This window comes from Pan paniscus, chromosome 6 (genome assembly GCF_029289425.2).
Source record: "Pan paniscus chromosome 6, NHGRI_mPanPan1-v2.0_pri, whole genome shotgun sequence".
Lineage (NCBI taxonomy): Eukaryota > Metazoa > Chordata > Mammalia > Primates > Hominidae > Pan > Pan paniscus.
In genome coordinates, this window is record NC_073255.2 from 165,847,020 (window position 1) to 165,865,395 (window position 18,376).

Sequence of the window (18,376 nt, forward strand, 5' to 3'; positions counted from 1 at the left end):
TACTTGTAGCCCTAGCTACTCAGGAGGCTGAGGCAGGAGGATTGGTTGAGCCCAGTAGCTGGAGGCAGCAGCGAGCTACGATCACACCACTGCCCTCCAGCCTGGGTGACTGAGTGAGATGCTGTCTCAAAAAAGAAAACAAAATGAAATCTTGTTTTGGCTACTGAGTCATAAAGAAAATTCAACCAAATCCTGATACCCTACAAACTACAGTACATTGCTCATTGTTCTTCCCCTCTGCTAAACAGCAGAAAAAAGGAAGGGAAGGAAGAGAATCAAGGAAGGAAAAGGGATTCTTTATAAGGAGAGAATAAAGCACTTACACTTCATAGGACTTTCTAGCCACAGATGCCAGGTGCTACCCACTGAAATCCAGGCTTGGACTAAGCTCCACATTTCTGAAAGGACCATCTCAACCGAAGCCTGGGGCTCAGAGTCAGCAGGAGGAAGCTGCAGCTCCCACTAGCAGCACATTTCAAAGAGGCTGCAACAAGAGAACATTTTCCATTTAAGCATCTAATTCCAATCTTCCATTTCACAAAGCAGTAGCAGAACAGGCCTTTATATCAGTCTTTTCAAAAGATATTTCCATGACTATGTGATGAATATGAGGCAGGCTACGGCCCAGCAATCCTTTCACTAACATGCTCTAAGCCCTTCATTATACTTCACAGCAGATCCTAAAGTACTTGCTCCCTTTTTTGTTTAATGGTGCACTGTTGCTCCAAGACTCACTTATATACTAACATTTCTAAAACTGCCAAATCAACCAAAATCACTGAGCAGGCCCTCAACAATGCAAGCACACACCCAGACAGGCGCCTAAGGACTCATTAGCTGCCAAGAATTAGAAGCAGATTACAGCTGCTAGTTAATCCTACACAAAAACTCCTCAAATTAAGCAGAATTACCTAAAATACTTCACTGAGTACCAAAGAGCTCTGGCAAATAGAAAGTAAAGTTCTGGAAATACAGATAATTCAATAAGACTTGAAAAGTAACATAAGTGTCAGGTTGCTGCATTTTTTAAGCATTTCGATGAGTGAACGATATTACTTACTAAATGAAGATTTTCAAAGATTTATAGTATATTGGGGAAAGTTCTGGGAAGGAAGACTACATCAGAACACAGAGTAAAAAGAACTCTTAAAAAGAAAACTACAAATCGGTCAAACAAAACCATATTTTAGATATATGCCCTGCAACCATGTGGTATAGAGCTAGAAAAGTCAGAATTTCCCATATCAAGAAAAAATCATTTTCATGAGACGGGTAAAGAAAGAACAAGTCTAATTTACCTGAAACAGAAAAAGTAATTTTTTAAGTCATCAACTATCTTAACTTCTTTTATCTAATCCTTTATGAGAATTTTACAAAATGAGATAAATTGCTAGATTTGTTACAACAAATTACTTCTTGATAATTTTCTCGGACAGTGGGAAGAAAAATGGTTTGAAAGGATACTAATTAAGAAAAAAATAAACTGAGGGGCACATAAGATAACCATCACTACCTAAAAATATTTTTCAATATAACTTCTTTTGCAAGATGGCCTGAAACACAGAAACCAAGATGAAATCAAACTTAGCTAATATCTTCACCAAAGCAGTGATAAAACAACTCCCATCCTCCAAAAAAAAAAAAAAATTGTAAAAGAAAAGTAATCATAAATCTCCTAGCAAGCTCCCAGATTCACAAAATACACTTGGGTATACATAAATACATTTTCTAGAAGCAAAAAAGTTCCCTTATAGAGGTAAGTTCAGTCAACTTACATTTTCACAGCCATCTCCATAAGAGCTAAATATATAATCAAAAGGAAAACAAGTATTTTCCTTAGGAGGAAAGATATTCGTAGCTAAAAACAATTACTTAAAAGGAAGGGTCAGGTGCAATGACACACACCTGTCATCTCAGCACCTTGGGAGGCCAAGGTGGGAGGATCACCTGAGACCAGAAATTCTACACCAACCTGGGCAACATAGCAAGACCCAGTCTTTACAGGAAAAAAAAAAAAATTAGCAGGATGTGATGGTGCGCACCTTTGGTCTCAGCTTCAGGGGGTGGGGGTAGGGGACTGAGGTGGGAAGATCACTGAAGCCCTAGTTACAGTGAGCTGTGATCCTGCCACTGCACTCCAGACTGCGTGACAGAGTGAAACCCTATCTCTAAAATAAACTGAAATTGAATCAAAATAAAAGAAAGGAATCAATAAGGCCAATGACAGCACTGCACAGTGGGGTCTTCCCGGATTCTTCGAAATCCCAGAAGTTCTGAGACAAGCATTTTTAAATAATCCTATATCATAATGACCTCTGACAAATGAATTTTGGCTGAACTACATAGTTGTTGGTCACACATAAGATGGTACTAAGATATCTTGCCCCAATTTTTTCATGACAAGAATCCCTATCCAAAATAATAATCCTCAATTACCTATGAATGTTGGTATTAATCTCAAGAATGGCCCTGAAAAAGACAAATAAATTTAGATCCATAAAGCCAACTTCAGTTGGGAATGATCAAGGCAAGCATTACTCGATAATCTTTTCACTGTGGGCCTTATTTATACTAGGCAGTCTTGCTTTAAAAATAGAAAATGCCAAGCTTGAAACCATTTCATTTGAAACAAATGGTTAGCCCATGCAAGGGCTTCCTGAAAGCCAAAATACAGAAAATTTATCTTCTTTCAACACTGGTCTCTATTTCTGCCTACCTGCTCAGTTTTATAACTCATATAAACCAGATGAGAATTCTATTGTACATACAAAGCATATGTTAACAGTGCTTAAGACTCAAATTTTTCAAACTTACATAAATGTAATATGTCTAACTTAAAGTATTGTAATAACGCATTAAAGTGGTAATTAAATCTCTGAATGCTTATTTATATAAAAGCATGTATATTTTCTTGAACCCCACCCTCAAGTGGTCTGCCTGCCTTGGCCTCCCAAAATGCTGGGATTACAGGCGTGAGCCACTGCGCCTGGCCTTTTTTAGTTTTTTTGTTTTTGAGATGGAGCCTTGCTCAAAACATCTATGTTTTCATGTCTAGTTCCAAATATATTCTCTTGCTTTGAAGATAACTGTTAAAATATTACACTATGACTGAGACAGAAAATACAACTAGGAAGCAATGAACACAAAATAGAAAAAAGAATTGTGCTGTGGGCTTGAGAAAAAAATAAGTAAAAACCATTATGCAAACTCTGTTAACAGAAAACCCACCAAAAGGAAAAATACTTGTTTTCTAATTTCATTTTGGATACTCTACCAGAAGAGGAAAATTAAATTAGTACTTTTAAGAGTATGTACATACCAAACACTACAAAACTATCCCTTGTAGCAATACTGTTCACTTCCAGTAAAGAGAAATAAGGTTTATCTTAGAGGCTTCACCTATACAGCTGTAAAAATACTCTCTGGTAACATTTCAGCACCATGGTACAAGTGAGGGAAATACAGGACAGGTAGTCTGAGTAATATCAACTTCCTAAGAAATAAATTTGTTTTTAAGTTTAACAGAGCTTAAAAATCTGGGAAACAGTATGGCAGTTCCCCCAAATAAGTAAACAAATAAATATAGAATTACCATATGATACAGCAATTCTAATTCTAGGTATACTGTATATCTAAAGAATTGAAAGCAGGTACTCCCTCAAGTATTTATACACCCATGTTCATAGCAGCATTATTCACAAAGGTGCAAGCAAGTGTCCATCGATGGATAAATGGATAAGCCAAACATGGTATATATACATACAACGGGATATTATTCAGCCTTAAAAAGGAAGGAATTTCTGACAATGCTACGCACATGGATGAACCCTGAAGATATTATGCTAAGTGAGAATAGCCCATCACAAAAAGGCTAAATACTGTATGATTCCACTTACATGAGGTACCAAGAATAGTCACATTCATAGAGACAGAAAGTAGAATGGTGGTTGCCAGGGATTGGGGCGGGGAGCAAATGGGCACCTATTTTGTTTAGTGGGCATAGATTTAGTTTTACAAGATGAAAAAGTTTTGAAGATGGATGATGGTGATGGTTGCACAACAATGTCAATGTATGTAATACCACTGAACTGCACACTTAAAAATGGTTAAAATGACTGGGCATGGTAGCTCATGCCTGTAATCCCAGCTACTTGGGAGGCTGAGGAGGCAAGATAGCTTGAGCCTGGGAGTTTAAGGCTGCAGTGAGCTATGATCGCACCACTGCACTCCAACCTGGGCAACAGAACAAGACCCTGTCTCAGAAAAAAAAAAAACGTTAAAATGCTAAATTTATGTTTTGAATGTTTTACCACAAAAAAAAAATCTATAAAACCTACTTTCCATTTCCTCCATAAACATCAGTGCAATCACTGTAAAAGAATGCTGACGAAATATCTGAAAAACTTTGGAAAAACTATTGTAATTAGAAAATATAGTAGTACCCTGATAATTTTACATCCTAAATCAAACTATCAACTTTGGCCCAAGGCCTGGCAAGACAAGAAACTAATCAAAATATGGAGAAATGCCACCACGTAACAGAGTACCATGGCAACAGAAATACTGTCACAAAATCACAAACATAGACTCCAATACTTCAAAGATGTGAAATGTTCTATATTTGCACTGTACAGTACTTGGAATGTGGGTAAGTGCAAATAAGAAACTGATTTTAGGCCGGGCGCAGTGGCTCATGCCTGTAATCCCAGCACTCTGGGAGGCTGAGGTGGGTGGATCACGAGATCAGGAGATCGAGACCATTCTGGCTAACACAGTGAAACCCCATCTCCACTAACAATACAAAAAATTAGCCAGGCATGGTGGCATGCACCTGTAATCCCAGTTACTCGGGAGCCTGAGGCAGAATTGCTTGAACCCGGGAGGTGGAGGTTGCAGTGAGCCAAGATTGCACCACTGCACTCCAGCCTGGGTGACAGAGCGAGACTCCATCTCAAAAAAAAAAAAAAAAAAGAAACTGATTTTAACTTTTACTTAATTTTAAGTTTAAATAGTCACACTAGACTGGTGGCTACTACACTGGATGACACAGCTACATTGGTACACTCTCTGGGAGAAAGATCTTTGGTTTTCATTATTTACATACTCCCAGTTTCTATCAGTGCAAGGCACAGAGTATTCCTAGACTGAACTCATCTACTGAAGTTGTATAGGAATATTTTCTATTTTCTAGAAGGCTTTCCTTTCAAAAGCATGTTTTGACTGGAAGGTGTGAGCATAAGCACACACAAAAAATGCCTAAACTTTCAAGATAAATCAGTAACGACCAGAGAAAACCCAAAAACCCTAGGTTTTATAACCAGGCTAAAGAATCAATAAATTCCAAAAAGGAAAAGTACTAGGAAAGAAGTTTGAAGCTGATATTCCATGACCCATGTATTAATGTGTTCTCACACTGCTAATAAAGACATACCCAAGCCTGGGTAATTTATAAAGGAAAGGGGTTTAACTGACTCAGTTTCACATAGCTGGGGAGGCTTCACAATTATGGCGGAAGACGAAGGAAGAGCAAAGCGACGTCTTACATGGCGGCAGGCAAGAGAGAGCTTGTGGAGGGGAACTCCCATTTATAAAACCATCAGAACTTGTGAGACTTATTCACTACCACAAGAACAGTATGAGGGAACCCCCCATCATGATTCAATTACCTCTACCTGGCCCCACCTTGCCACAAATCGGGGGGTATTATTACAAGGTGAGATGTGGGTGGGGACATAGCCAAACCATATCAACCCAAGACCTTTCTGATATGATATCTAAGAAGAAAATTCCTATGGACATGTGATAAACCAAACATGACAATGCCAACTTAGTCTATCAAAGCATGACTTTACTTCATCTGCTTTGTGCTTTTGATGCTTTCCATCAAAAAGCTGCATACACCCATGCTGAAGCATGCCTATTCAGTTTCCAGACTGAACTATAAAACTTTTGAGGTAATATCTAACCCAAAGATTGTCTCTGTAAAAGTTATCTCCTACTTACAACTTAAATTAAAAACTTATAACTGAGTCGCTTAAGTAATTGGCCCTATGAAGAGATGGTCTTTCCTTCAATAGCTCTCTACAACTTCTACTAATTTTGGTTAGTAGGGGTGGACAAATGAAACTACTAAATATACAGGACAGGCTACTAAGATTCCTTTAAGATCTGCCTCAAAATACTCTCTTTCAGAACACTTTGAAGTTATCAGTGATATCTACCTATCACATAAAACATAACCATGGCTGTACATCTCCAAAAATTTTGGTGGAAGTTTAGAGCAATGAATACAGATTCTTCAGAAAATGGATGTTTTATACAAATATTAGAGAAAGAGAAAAGATGCTAACTCACAGTACAGGCTAAAGCATATTCAAATTATACCTCTATACCACGTCTACTGTCACCAGGTCATTCGAACTATACTCAATTACTCTCGGATTAGTTAGGTGGGGTGGTAGAGAAGAATAAGGATAATAGTTTCACAAATACATATTCTTGAAAGTAGTTTTTTAGCAAACCACACAAATTCTATGCCTTACCAATTTCAAATGGATGTTAAAACACTATACTTATTACTACAGTTAAAACACGCTTTTGTTCCAGTAGACAAAATCTTCCGGAAAGAAAAAAACCACCACACACATTACTTTTGGTTACAAATGCCATTTAGTGACCACTTAAAGAGAGCCTTGGCCAGGCACAGTGACTCATGTCTGTAATCCTAGCACTTTGGGAGTCTGAGGTGAGAGAAGTGCTTGAGCCCAGGGGCTCGAGACCAGCCTGGGCAACGTGGCAAGACCCTGACTCTACAAAAAATACAAAACATTAGCCAGGTATGGTGGTGCATGCCTGTAGTCCCAGCTGTCTAAGAGGCTGAGGTGGGAAGATCACCTGAACCCAGGCTCAGGTGAGCAAGGCTGCAGTGAGCAGTAATCACACCCCTGCGCTCCACAGCCTGGGTAACAGAGTGAGACCCTGTCTCAAAAAACTAAATAAATAGGCCAGGTGCAGTGGCTCACACCTCTAATCCCAGCACTTTGGGAGGCCAAGGCGGCCAGATCACTTAAGGCCAGGAGTTTGAGACAAACCTGGCCAACATGGCAAAACCCCATCTCTACTAAAAATACAAAAATTAGCCGGGCATGGTGGCATGCGCCTGTAGTCCCAGCTAACTGGGAGGCTGAGGCAAGAGAATTGCTTGAACCCAGGAGGCGGAGGTTGCAGTGAGCCAAGATGGTGCCACTGCACTCTGGCCTGGGCAACAGAGTGAGACTCTGTCTCAAAAAATAAATAAACAAAGACAGCCTTATTGAGTCAAAAAGTTCCTCTCCCTTTCTGTACCTGAATATTTGCAAGTACGAAATGAGGGCAACATATACATCTCATAAAGGATTTAAAAAAAAAAAAAGAAAGAAAAAAAAAGACTGGAAAGACTGAAGAGCATTAAAGGTGCTGAATATTATTTATTTTTAACCATGTATATGGTGAAAAGTGACAACAAAAATAAATAAAACTCGCAGATAAAGAAAAATGTGAGTTATCCAACTGAGTATCTGCATGTATGCACTTCTGACAATCAACATTTTTAAGAACCTGTGTGTGAAGTGTCTTGATTGTTTATCTTAATAACCATGGTTTATTTCTTCAACTATGGGTATTGGACTATATAAACAAATGTGACAAGAATCCCAGTCTAGTAGGGGAGGTAAAACACTTATTTTCAAAAAGGTTTATAAAAAGGCAAACACAATGAAATAAAGTTCTCTAGGCATTCATTGGGGGCTGAAATCACTTTTGGCTGAAGAGAAGCAGGTAAGCCTTGAAGGAGAAAGCAGAATTTAGGTTGGGCTTTCAAAAGATGAGTTAGTTTCTGCATTTGAAGAAAGGGTTGGGAAAGGGTAAAAGCAGAGAAGAAAGTAAAGTTGGGCAAAGGCGGCATCCACTCTACCCCAAAATATTTGTGTACTATGAGAAATATTTCAGCTATTTGGATGCTGATGGGAAAGACTCAGTAAAGGAGTCTAAAGATGCAGACAAGACATAGGATAAACCAAAAGATCAAGGTCCCAGAAATTTCAGAAGATTGAGAGATGCAAAGCACCTAGATCTGACAAGAGGAGAAGCAGCTGCATACAACCATGCTGAAGCTTGACCAAATTGGAGGGGAAAGGTGATGGTGTATTTATAAAATGACTAGAATGATAGATCTTGGAATCCACATTTGATAAGGAGAGAAGTAAAAACAAGACCTAATAAAGAAGAAGTAAGGAACAGTCAATGAACTGAGGTTTTGATAAAATTCAAGAACTAATGCAGGGACTTCTGTTTAAAATGACTAAACTAACTGATTGAACACAGCTGTCTGCTTTCAGGTCCTTCCAAAAATCCAATAAAAATCAGAGTAAAGATCTTTTTTAAAAAAGGCAAAAACACACAAAGACAAAGAAAATGGAAACAGGTGACAGATATCAATAGAACTGTGGAAACTGGAAAGCTAAAGGACAGTGTTAACTGTCTTAGCAGATCCGAAAAGGCTGATATTTGCCTGGGGGTGGGGAGGGAGGATGAGACGAGAATAGGGAAGGCAAGGGACAAACTATTCATGTTGCAAAACCCAGGAAGACTGGGGAATTGGAAGACTGGGGAATTGGAAGCACAGGTACATCTGAAGGCAGATGCACAGGCGGAACAAAAAATAAAGGAGTGGAGCTGGATGTGGTGGTGTGCACCTGTAATTTCAGCTACTCAGGAGACTGAGGAGAGAGGATTGCCTGAGACCAAGAGTTCGGGTCCAACCTGGGCAATATAGCGAGACCCCAACTTTTCTTTTCTTTTTTTTCTTTTTTTACAAAGGGTGAGGTGGGGTGGGCTGGGCGCAGTCACTCATGCCTGTAATCCCAGCACTTTGGGAGGCCGAGGTGGGCAGATCACACGGTCAGGAGACCGAGACCATCCTGGCTAACATGGTGAAACCTCGTCTCTACTAAAAAATACAAAAAATTAGCTGGGCATGGTGGCGGGCACCTGTAGTCCCAGCTACTCTGGAGGCTGAGGCAGGAGAATGGCGTGAACCTGGGAGGCGGAGCTTGCAATGAGCCGAGATGGCGCCACTGCACTCCAGCCTGGGAGACAGCGAGACTCTGTCTCAAAAAATAAAAATAAAAAAGGGTGGAGTGGGGGGAATCGGCTAGTAATGCAGCCTTAAAACAAAAAAAGAAAAAAGTTTAAATAAATAAAAGGGTCAAAATCTGTGCAAGAAGCAGTAGACTCCTAAATTTCCTCTCTGACTCTGAGCAACCAGGCTACTACTCTCCCACCATAACAGAAGACTCAAGGTTTACTGTGGAAAGATTGAAGTAGGTGGTCTCTGGACTCTTAGACAACAGACTCAGCTAAAGACAGGAGTATCATGCTGAAAAACAAGAGATTAAATTAAAACCTACATACTTAGTTGTGAGATCCATCCCCTGGCTTCATTCCCTGAACTGGCTTTAGAACACTGGCAGTCTAGCTTATAACCCCCAGGCTGACTAGAGAACTCAAGGTAAAAGCAGCCCAAGAAAAACAGACCAACAGAAAAGCAATGAGAAAAAGGATGAAGGTTCCCTTCTCGATGATCCATTAAATGGAAGAGTAACCCAAGAAAACATCATGGAATCCAAGAAATCAGTGGATCCAGCACAACAAAGAGGCAAAGGGAATTCCCTAGGACAGTGTTTATGGAATCCCATGACAGTAATTATCCAACAGACCTAGCAAACCAGGCCAGACTGGAGCAGGGAAATGGAGGGCTCTTGGGATAGATATTTCCTTTAGCCAAAAAAGAAAACAAATCACCAGTCTGAACAATGAGGATATTTACAGTACTGAGATTTGAGGGTGACTTATTGTGGATACCCAGAAAACAAAATGTTAAAAAAAAAAAAAAGAGGTATTTGATTACCAACAGGAAAAAAAAGGTTCCACAAAATTTTGTTTTAAAAATAAAACTTAAATATTAGTAAAACTACATAAAGATTTCAAAAAAAACTAGGTGACATTATTTGAGATTTTTGAGCCAGCAAACTGGAAAACAGTGGGTTATGATCACAGCAGAATGTCTGAATCAGTGATTTGGAGGTGTGGTGACTTTTTTTTTTTTTTTTGTACAATCTTGCTGTTTCCCAGGCTAGAGTGCAGTAGCGAAATCATAGCTCACTCAGTCTTGAACTCCTGGGCTCAGGGGATCCTCCTGAGTAGCTGGGACTATAGGCAAATGTCACCACACCCAACTAATTTTCCTATTTTTTTGTAGAAATGAGGTCTCGCTATGTTGCCCAGGCTGGTCTTGAACTCCTGGGCTCAAGGGATCCTCCACCTTGGACTCCCAAAGTGCTGGGATTACAGGCATGAGCCAATGGGCCTGGCCTGGCTGGCAACTTTTTTGTTTTTTTGAAATGGAGTCGCGCTCTGTCGCCCAGGCTGGAGTGCAGTGACACGATCTCAGCTCACTGCAACCTCCACCTCCTGGGTTCAAGAGATTCTCCTGCCTCAGCCTCCTGAGTAGCGGAGACTACAGGTGTGCACCACCACGCCCAGCTAATTTTTGTATTTTTAGTAGAAACGGGTTTTCACCATGTTGGCCAGGCTGGTCTCAAACTCCTGACCTCAAGCGATCCGCCCACCTCAGCCTCCCAAAGTGTTGGGATTACAGGCATGAGCCACTGCGCGCCCAGCCTGGGTGGTGGCTTTTTAGTAAAGACAAGATCCAGGGTGTGATTGTGTGACCAGGTGGCTAAAGAGAATGAAGAGGTAAAGGAATCAAAAGGCCAAAGTGTTAGCTGAACTGTCAATCCAGATGCTGAAGTTGCCTAAACACGATGTGTTACTGCTGGATATTTTCCAGATCCACTTTTCCACCCTCCTCTATCATGTTTTCTGCTCCAATAGGCTGACCTGTATAGACTTTACCAACAGGTCACTGTGCCCCTGGCTTCCGGTTGGGTTTGGCCAATGGGGAATCCCAGCAAGAAATTAAGAGAACAGGGTCAGGATATTCATTCCTCCAGCTTCATTCTCTCAAGGTCACCTGAAACTAGCTATGTCCCTTCGGCTGAAAGTCACCATTCCTCTCAAGGCAGCCAACTCCATACTTTTCAAGTAACTATTCCCTCTTTTATGGGATGTTAACCGTTCAGCTACAGGTTACCAAACTATTTCTTGTCACGCCACTATACCTAAATCTTTATAATAGTATCTTTATAAAATAAACTCAAATTATCCTGTCAAGTGTGCCATCTGTTCCTGTCTGGACTCTGACTATTAACTGTGATGGTGAAGATGATGTAAGGTTGTAATAGAGTATTGGAAAGTAAGGAGAGAAAAGTGACTAATATTTAAATAACAATTGCTAACATTTTAATCTCTATGTTCCAAGAACTTTTCTAAGCTCTTCGTAGAATATTAACTCATTTAATCGCAACTACCTTCTGTGGTAAGCAGAGATTTTTGTCTGGTTCATTTCCAAATCCAAACACCCAGCATAGTTGCTGGCACATGGTAAGCACTCAAATATTGATTTAAAATACACACAACAAGCAGGTTTAATTAGAAAGAGATTACTTTTTTAGTATAGTGTAGCACTTCTCCTAATTACACTTTAGAAAACTATACAAAGATCAGGGAATTGTTGACTCTCCAGAGATCACAGAAACACTAAATGAGACCATATGTGAATGATTTTCTTGTGTAGCCTACAGTGAGTCGTATTCCTTTATTTTCTGAAGAGGACTTGGGTGCCAATTTTTTAGGTTTAATATTCAAAGTCAAAGTTGCAGCGGGGGGCGATGGCTCACACCTATAATCCCAGCACTTTGGGAGGCCAAGGCGGGCGGATCACCTGAGGTCGGAGTTAGAGACCAGCCTGGCCAACATGGCGAAACCCCGTTTCTACTAAAAAATACAAAAATTAGCTGGGTGTGGTGGCGTGTGCCTGTAATCCCAGCTACTCAGGAGGCTGAGACAGGAGAATCACTTGAACCTGGGAGGAGGAGGTTGCAGTGTGCCGAGATAGCACCACTGCACTCCTCCAGCCTGGGCAACAGAGCCAGACTCTGTCTCAAGAAAAAAAAAAAAAAATTAGTCGGGTGTCATGGCAGGCACCTGTAATCCCAGCTACTCGGGAGGCTGAGGCAGGAGAATCTCTTGAACCCGGGAGGAGGAGGTTGCAGTGAGCTGAGATGGGACCACTGCACTCCAGCCTGGGCGACAAAGCGAGACTCTGTCTCAAAAAAAAAAAAAAAAAAAAAGGCAAAGTTGCTCCATACCAAGACCAGATTTTTTTTAAAAAGTCAAAGTTGCAAATTTTTAAATATTATGCACTTGCAACCTAGGAGCTGATTTAATAAGGCAGAGCACCTTTAAGTATCAGTTATGAGTTAAAATAAAGGGAAGGGGGCCAAAAAAAATATGGTTGTGAGTATAAAATGCAAAAATAAAGGTAAAGGTGAGTATTTTGTCAGCCTGTAAAAAAAGCCTCTTTAGTTTTCAAAGTACTTAATTTTTAAAGTACATCCTACATTAGAACCTAAGTCAGCCAGATAACCAATACACATTTACACAGAAATGAAGCACAGCAAAGGTGTGAAAATTAGGGCAGGAAGCATAAAACATGAATCAAAGAATGCAGAAATACAACAGATATAAGCTACAATTAAATATCTCACCGGATGCACATACAGTTTTATATGGAATAATCAAAGCAGCAGTGATACCCATCTTATAAATAAAAATCTAAAAGCCAGAGAAATAACAAGGTTAGAGGATTAATATGAAACAAAATGAGAACTCCAAAGATTTTCTGAAAGCAGAATTACTGTTTTTTCTTCATATTATGTTGCCACTCCAAAGCAAGGGGAAAACTCGCATGAGTAAGAATCTAGAAACCTGAGAAGTTTCCAGAACAGACTCAAACTGGAGTGAAAATAGGCAAAAAGAGTGAGGCATAAGGCTACGACTGGGAGCAAAATGCCAGATGGAAGTCTTGGACACGGAGGGGAGACGAATAAAGCCTTCTTAAGCGGAAGGTGGAGAAACACTGGGGTTGGATTTGGTGGGAGGAAGACAAAACGGAAAAGCACGGCCCAAGAAGCAACGGCAAAGGGAGAACTTAAACAAGATTAGATTGATGCCACAATCGAAGAGTATAAGACCTACAAATCAGATTCTGCCGGGTGGGGAAAGGGCCAGTTCGCGACCGATCAGGTGCGACTAGTTTCCCAAAAGCGGCAAAGATGTAGCTTCGCAGCCCCACCCCACGACAGCAGCTCCTCCCCAAGGAGGACCTCACGAGGTCAACTGCCGGGCTCAGGTTCTCCCCCGGAGCCTAGGTTCCACCCCGCCCCGGCCATGCGGCACAGAACTGCCTCTCTGGGCCCCTCACCGAACGCTGCAGCTCCCCAAGCCAAAATGAGGCGCGCTCCTTTCCGCTGGGATCTGGGTCGTGGTAAAGCGCCTGCACTGCCTGGTACACGAGCTGCAATGTCGGCTTTGCTCCTTCCATGGTGGTGGCTGTAGTGGCGGTAGCGACGGCTCTGATTCTTCTCCGGAGGATTCCTCGGTTGCTCCGCCTTCGCGCTTCCTCACTGTCTGGGCCACGGCCGCTCCCTGACTGGCGCCATCTCCTCCTCTTTGGCCGTTACCAGGGCAGAAGGTTCTCCGTGGAAGTTGCCCCCTCGGAAACAGCTATTAGGTCGTATTCAGGTTCCTGGCCTTTTTTCTGGTTTTTCCACTTGATTCTAGACTCTTGAGTCCACAGATTCTGGCGCTCCCGTCTTCACTCGCTGACTTGCCCTCAGAAGCCTATCTTGGGACGCCACACACCAGTGTACCTAAGGTTCGTTTACCCGGACCGGAAGCGACAGCACCGATACCTTTGGCACACTTCCGCCTGGTACACTACAAACGGCCTCCTTCCCGGCACGCCTCCTCTTGTCTCCCCGCCCCCTCCCGGAAGTGACCCTGCCGGGCCAGGAGCCGGGAAGAAGAGCCGGTGTTCTCTCTGTTCCTCGCTAGCAGCTTGGGACTTTAGCGCCGAGATGTGCCCCATATCTGAGCTGCCTTCAGCTCCTTGGAAACGGATCCAGGTTTTTCCTACCCCTTCCGACTGCCCCATCCCTCTCCAGAGAATCCTTTTCTGCCCTGGTGATCAAGGCGCGTCAATTCAACTCTCCCTAGAGTGGCCACAGTACTGGAGATCCAAAGATGACTTAAGATATGGTACCTACGCTGGCTCTAGTGGAGGAGACAGACACGTAGTCAACTGAACTATTTTACAAACCTGAAATATGTGCCACATTGAGATAAATCCAAAATGCCTAGAATCTTTTTTCAGCTCCCCTTTACTTAGTTCTTAAGCCCAAAAGAGGTCTTCATTCTGCTTACAGCTCCTGGTGCTCTAACTCCAGAGCATTTTGCATACATCTTTAGGGTTATTCTCACATTGAACTGTATTTTTGTGAATGCCTTTCTGTCCGAATCCAATACCAGTGGTCTAACAATTCACAAAAGAAAATAGAAATATTGGAAACTGTATTATGGAGAAATTGGGGACAAAAGGTAACAGTATATTGATATTAACATTGCTGCTAGTCCTTTGCACTAGTAAATAACTGCTATTTGATAAATGATCACAATGTGTAAAACACTGTAGTTACAAGATCTCATTTAATCCGCCTAACAACCTTGCCAAGTATTAATAAAACCCGTTTTAGGCGCTGACACTGACCTACAGCGCCTCAGCTCCAGCGCCATGGCGCCCTCCAGGAAGTTCTTCGTGGGGAGGAACTGGAAGATGAACGGACGGAAGAAATGTCTGGGGGAGCTCATCGGCACTCAGAACGCGGCCACTGTGCCTGCCGACACCAAGGTGATTTGTGCTCTCGCCACTGCCTATAACCCGAGTTGGCCCGGCAGAAGCTAGCTCCCAAGATTGCTGTGGCTCCGCAGAACTGCTACAAAGTGACTAATGGGGCCTTTACTGGGGAGATCAGCCCTGGCATGGTCAAAGACTTAGGAGTCACGTGGGTGGTGTGGTCCTGGGGCACTCAGAAGGCGTGTCTTTGGGGAGTCAGATGAGCTGATTGGGCAGAAAAGTGGCCCATGCTCTGGCAGAGAGACTCGGAGTAATCGCCTGCATTGGGGAGAAGCTAGATGAAAGGGAAGCTGGCATCACTGAGAAGGTTGTTTTTGAGCAGACAAAGGTCATCGCAGATAATGTGAAGGACTGGAGCAAGGTCATCTTGGCCTATGATCCCGTGTGGGCCACTGGTACTGGCAAGACTGTGTGGGGAAAAGCAAGAGAGATCAGATTGTTACTGTGTCTGTGTAGAAAGAAGTAGACATAGGAGACTCCATTTTGTTCTGTACTAAGAAAAATTCTTCTGCCTTGAGATTCTGTTAATCTGTGACCTTACCCCCAACCCCGTGCTCTCTGAAACATGTGCTGTGTCAACTCAGAGTTAAATGGATTAAGGGCGGTGCAAGATGTGCTTTGTTAAACAGATGCTTGAAGGCAGCATGCTCCTTAAGAGTCATCACTCCCTAATCTCAAGTACCCAGGGACACAAAAACTGCGGAAGGCCGCAGGGACCTCTGCCTAGGAAAGCCAGGTATTGTCGAAGGTTTCTCCCCATGTGATAGTCTGAAATATGGCCTCGTGGGAAGGGAAAGACCTGACCGTCCCCCAGCCCGACACCCGTAAAGGGTCTGTGCTGAGGAGGATTAGTAAAAGAGGAAGGAATGCCTCTTGCAGTTGAGACAAGAGGAAGGCATCTGTCTCCTGCCTGTCCCTGGGCAATGGAATGTCTCGGTATAAAACCCGATTGTATGCTCCATCTACTGAGATAGGGAAAAACCGCCTTAGGGCTGGAGGTGGGACATGCGAGCAGCAATACTGCTTTGTAAAGCATTGAGATGTTTATGTGTATGCATATCTAGAAGCACAGCACTTAATCCTTTACATTGTCTATGATGCAAAGACCTTTGTTCATGTGTTTGTCTGCTGACCCTCTCCCCACAATTGTCTTGTGACCCTGACACATCCCCCTCTTGGAGAAACACCCACGAATGATCAATAAATACTAAGGGAACACAGAGGCTGGCGGGATCCTCCATATGCTGAACGCTGGTTCCCCGGGTCCCCTTATTTCTTTCTCTATACTTTGTCTCTGTGTCTTTTTCTTTCCTAAGTCTCTCGTTCCACCTTACGAGAAACACCCACAGGTGTGTAGGGGCAACCCACCCCTACAAGACTGCAACACCCCAACAGGCCCAGGAGGCACACAAGAAGCTCCGAGGATGGCTTAAGTCCAACATCTCTGATGCAGTGGCTCAGAGCACTGGTATCATTTATGGAGGCTCTGTGACCAAGGCAACCTGCAAGGAGCTGGCCAGCCAGCCTGACGTGGCTGCCTTCCTCATGAGTGGTGTTTCCCTCAAGCCCGAATTCGTAGACATCATCAATGCCAAACAATGAGCCCCATCCGTCTTCCCTGCCCTTCCTGCCAACCCAGGAACTAAGCAGCCCAGAAGCTGAGTTACTGCCCCTCCCCTGCACATGCTTCTGATGGTGTCATCTGCCCCCTATTGTGGCCTCATCCAAACTGTATCTTCCTTTACTATGTATACCTTCACCGTGTAATGGTCGGGACCAGACCAATCCCTTCTGCACTTACTGTAATTGTTGGAACTAAATGTCACCAATGTGGCTTCTCCTTGGCTGAGAGGTGAAAGGGATGGAATTTGCTCCTGGGTCCCCTAGGCCCTAGTGAGGGGAGGAGAGAGAACCCGTCCTCTCCCTTCTTACACTGTGAGGCCAAGCAGAAGCCAGGGGTGCTGCCCTCTCCCACGGTGCCAACGCCTTTGTGTGTTGTGTATGTGAGCCATCCCACATGTGAGGGAAATAAACCCCTGGCACTTAAAAAACAAACAAAAAAACGCATTTTAAAGAAAGAAAAATAGTAATGTAATTTGCCCAAGGATACAGTTCTTAAAGTTAGGATTTGAATCCAGATCAGTGTTGCTCCAAAACCTGTTAAATCACACAATCCCTATCATCTTGTGCATTCGTTTGCTTCTGAATTGTTAGTCAAGGAATTTTTAACTGCCAACAACATGATGAAAACAATGTTACTGCACAGAGTTGATACAATTTTAGACAGAAAAAAGAAACTTGATATTTTGGTTACCTAATCCATTCATTCATTAAAAAAAGATTTAGTGCTGGGCTTGGTGGCTCACAACTGTAATCCCAGCATTTTGGGAGGCCAAGGCAAGAGGATTACCTTTGAGGCCAGGAGTTCAAGACCGTCCTGGGTAATGAAATGAGACTCCATCTCTACAAAAAAAATGCAAAAAAATTAGCAGGGCATGGTGGTGGGTGCCTCTAATCCCAGCTACTCAGGAGGCTGAGGTGGGAGTATTGCTTTAGCCCAGGAGGTGGGGGTTGCAGTGAGCAGAGATTGTGCCACTGCACTCCAGCCTGGGAAACAGTGAGACCATATCTCAAAACAAATTTTTGTGTGTGTATCAAAGGACACTATCAAGAAAGTGAAGTAACAGTCCACAACATGGAAGGGAATGTGCAAATAACATATCTGATAACTGATTAGTATCCAGAGTATATAAAGAACTCTTACAATTCAACAATGAAAAGACAACTCAGTTTTTGGGTTTGTTTTGTGTGTGTGTGTGTGTGTGTGTGTGTGTGTGTGTTTTGTTTTTTTGTTTTGAGTTGGAGTCTTGCTCTGTTGCCCAGGCTAGAGTACAATGGCACAATCTCAGCTCACTGAAACCTCCACCTCCTGGGTTCAAGCGATTCTTGTGCCTCATCCTCCCACATAGTTGGGATTACAGGTGCCCACAACCATGCCTGGCTGATTTTTGTATTTTTAGTAAAGACAGGGCTTCACCATGTTGGCCAGGTTGGTCTCGAACTCCTGACCTCAAGTGATCCACCCGCCTCAGCCTTTCAAAGTGCTGGAATTACAGGCGTAAGCCACCATGTCTGGCCTCAGATAATTCAGTTTTTTAAATGGGCAGTGAATTTGAATAGACATTTCTTCCAAGAAGATATACAAATGCACATGAAAAGATGCTCATCATTAGTCCTCAGGGAAATACAAATCAAAACTGCAATGAGATACAACTTCACACCCACTAGAAAAACTAAAATTTAAAAAATGATAAATGCTGGTGAGAATGTGGACAAATCAGAACTCTCATGCACTATTCATGGGATTGTATCATGGTGCGGCCATGTTGAAAAACAGTTTGGCAGCTCTTCAAAAAAATGTTAAACATAGAATTATCATATGAACCAGCAGTTCTACACTTA

At 42.5% G+C, this 18,376-nt stretch overlaps 1 protein-coding gene and 1 pseudogene across 4 annotated transcripts in view; one reads left to right on the forward strand and one right to left on the reverse strand.

The window, feature by feature from the left end:
- TNPO3 (transportin 3) overlaps positions 1-16,529 on the reverse strand; it is a 104,578-nt gene extending 88,049 nt beyond the window's left edge. Inside the window, exon 1 of one of the 4 annotated variants that reach the window (XM_003813495.7) lies at positions 13,424-16,529. In XM_003813495.7, the coding sequence (XP_003813543.1) occupies positions 13,424-13,543 (120 nt within the window). In that variant the 5' untranslated portion in view covers positions 13,544-16,529. Of the gene's footprint in view, positions 1-323; positions 464-13,423 lie in introns of those variants that run through there. The other 3 variants (XM_055114854.2, XM_055114855.2, XM_034964963.3) reach the window with 3 other exon arrangements.
- LOC134730717 (triosephosphate isomerase-like) lies at positions 14,161-16,977 on the forward strand (annotated as a pseudogene).
- Positions 16,978-18,376: the final 1,399 nt, after the last annotated feature.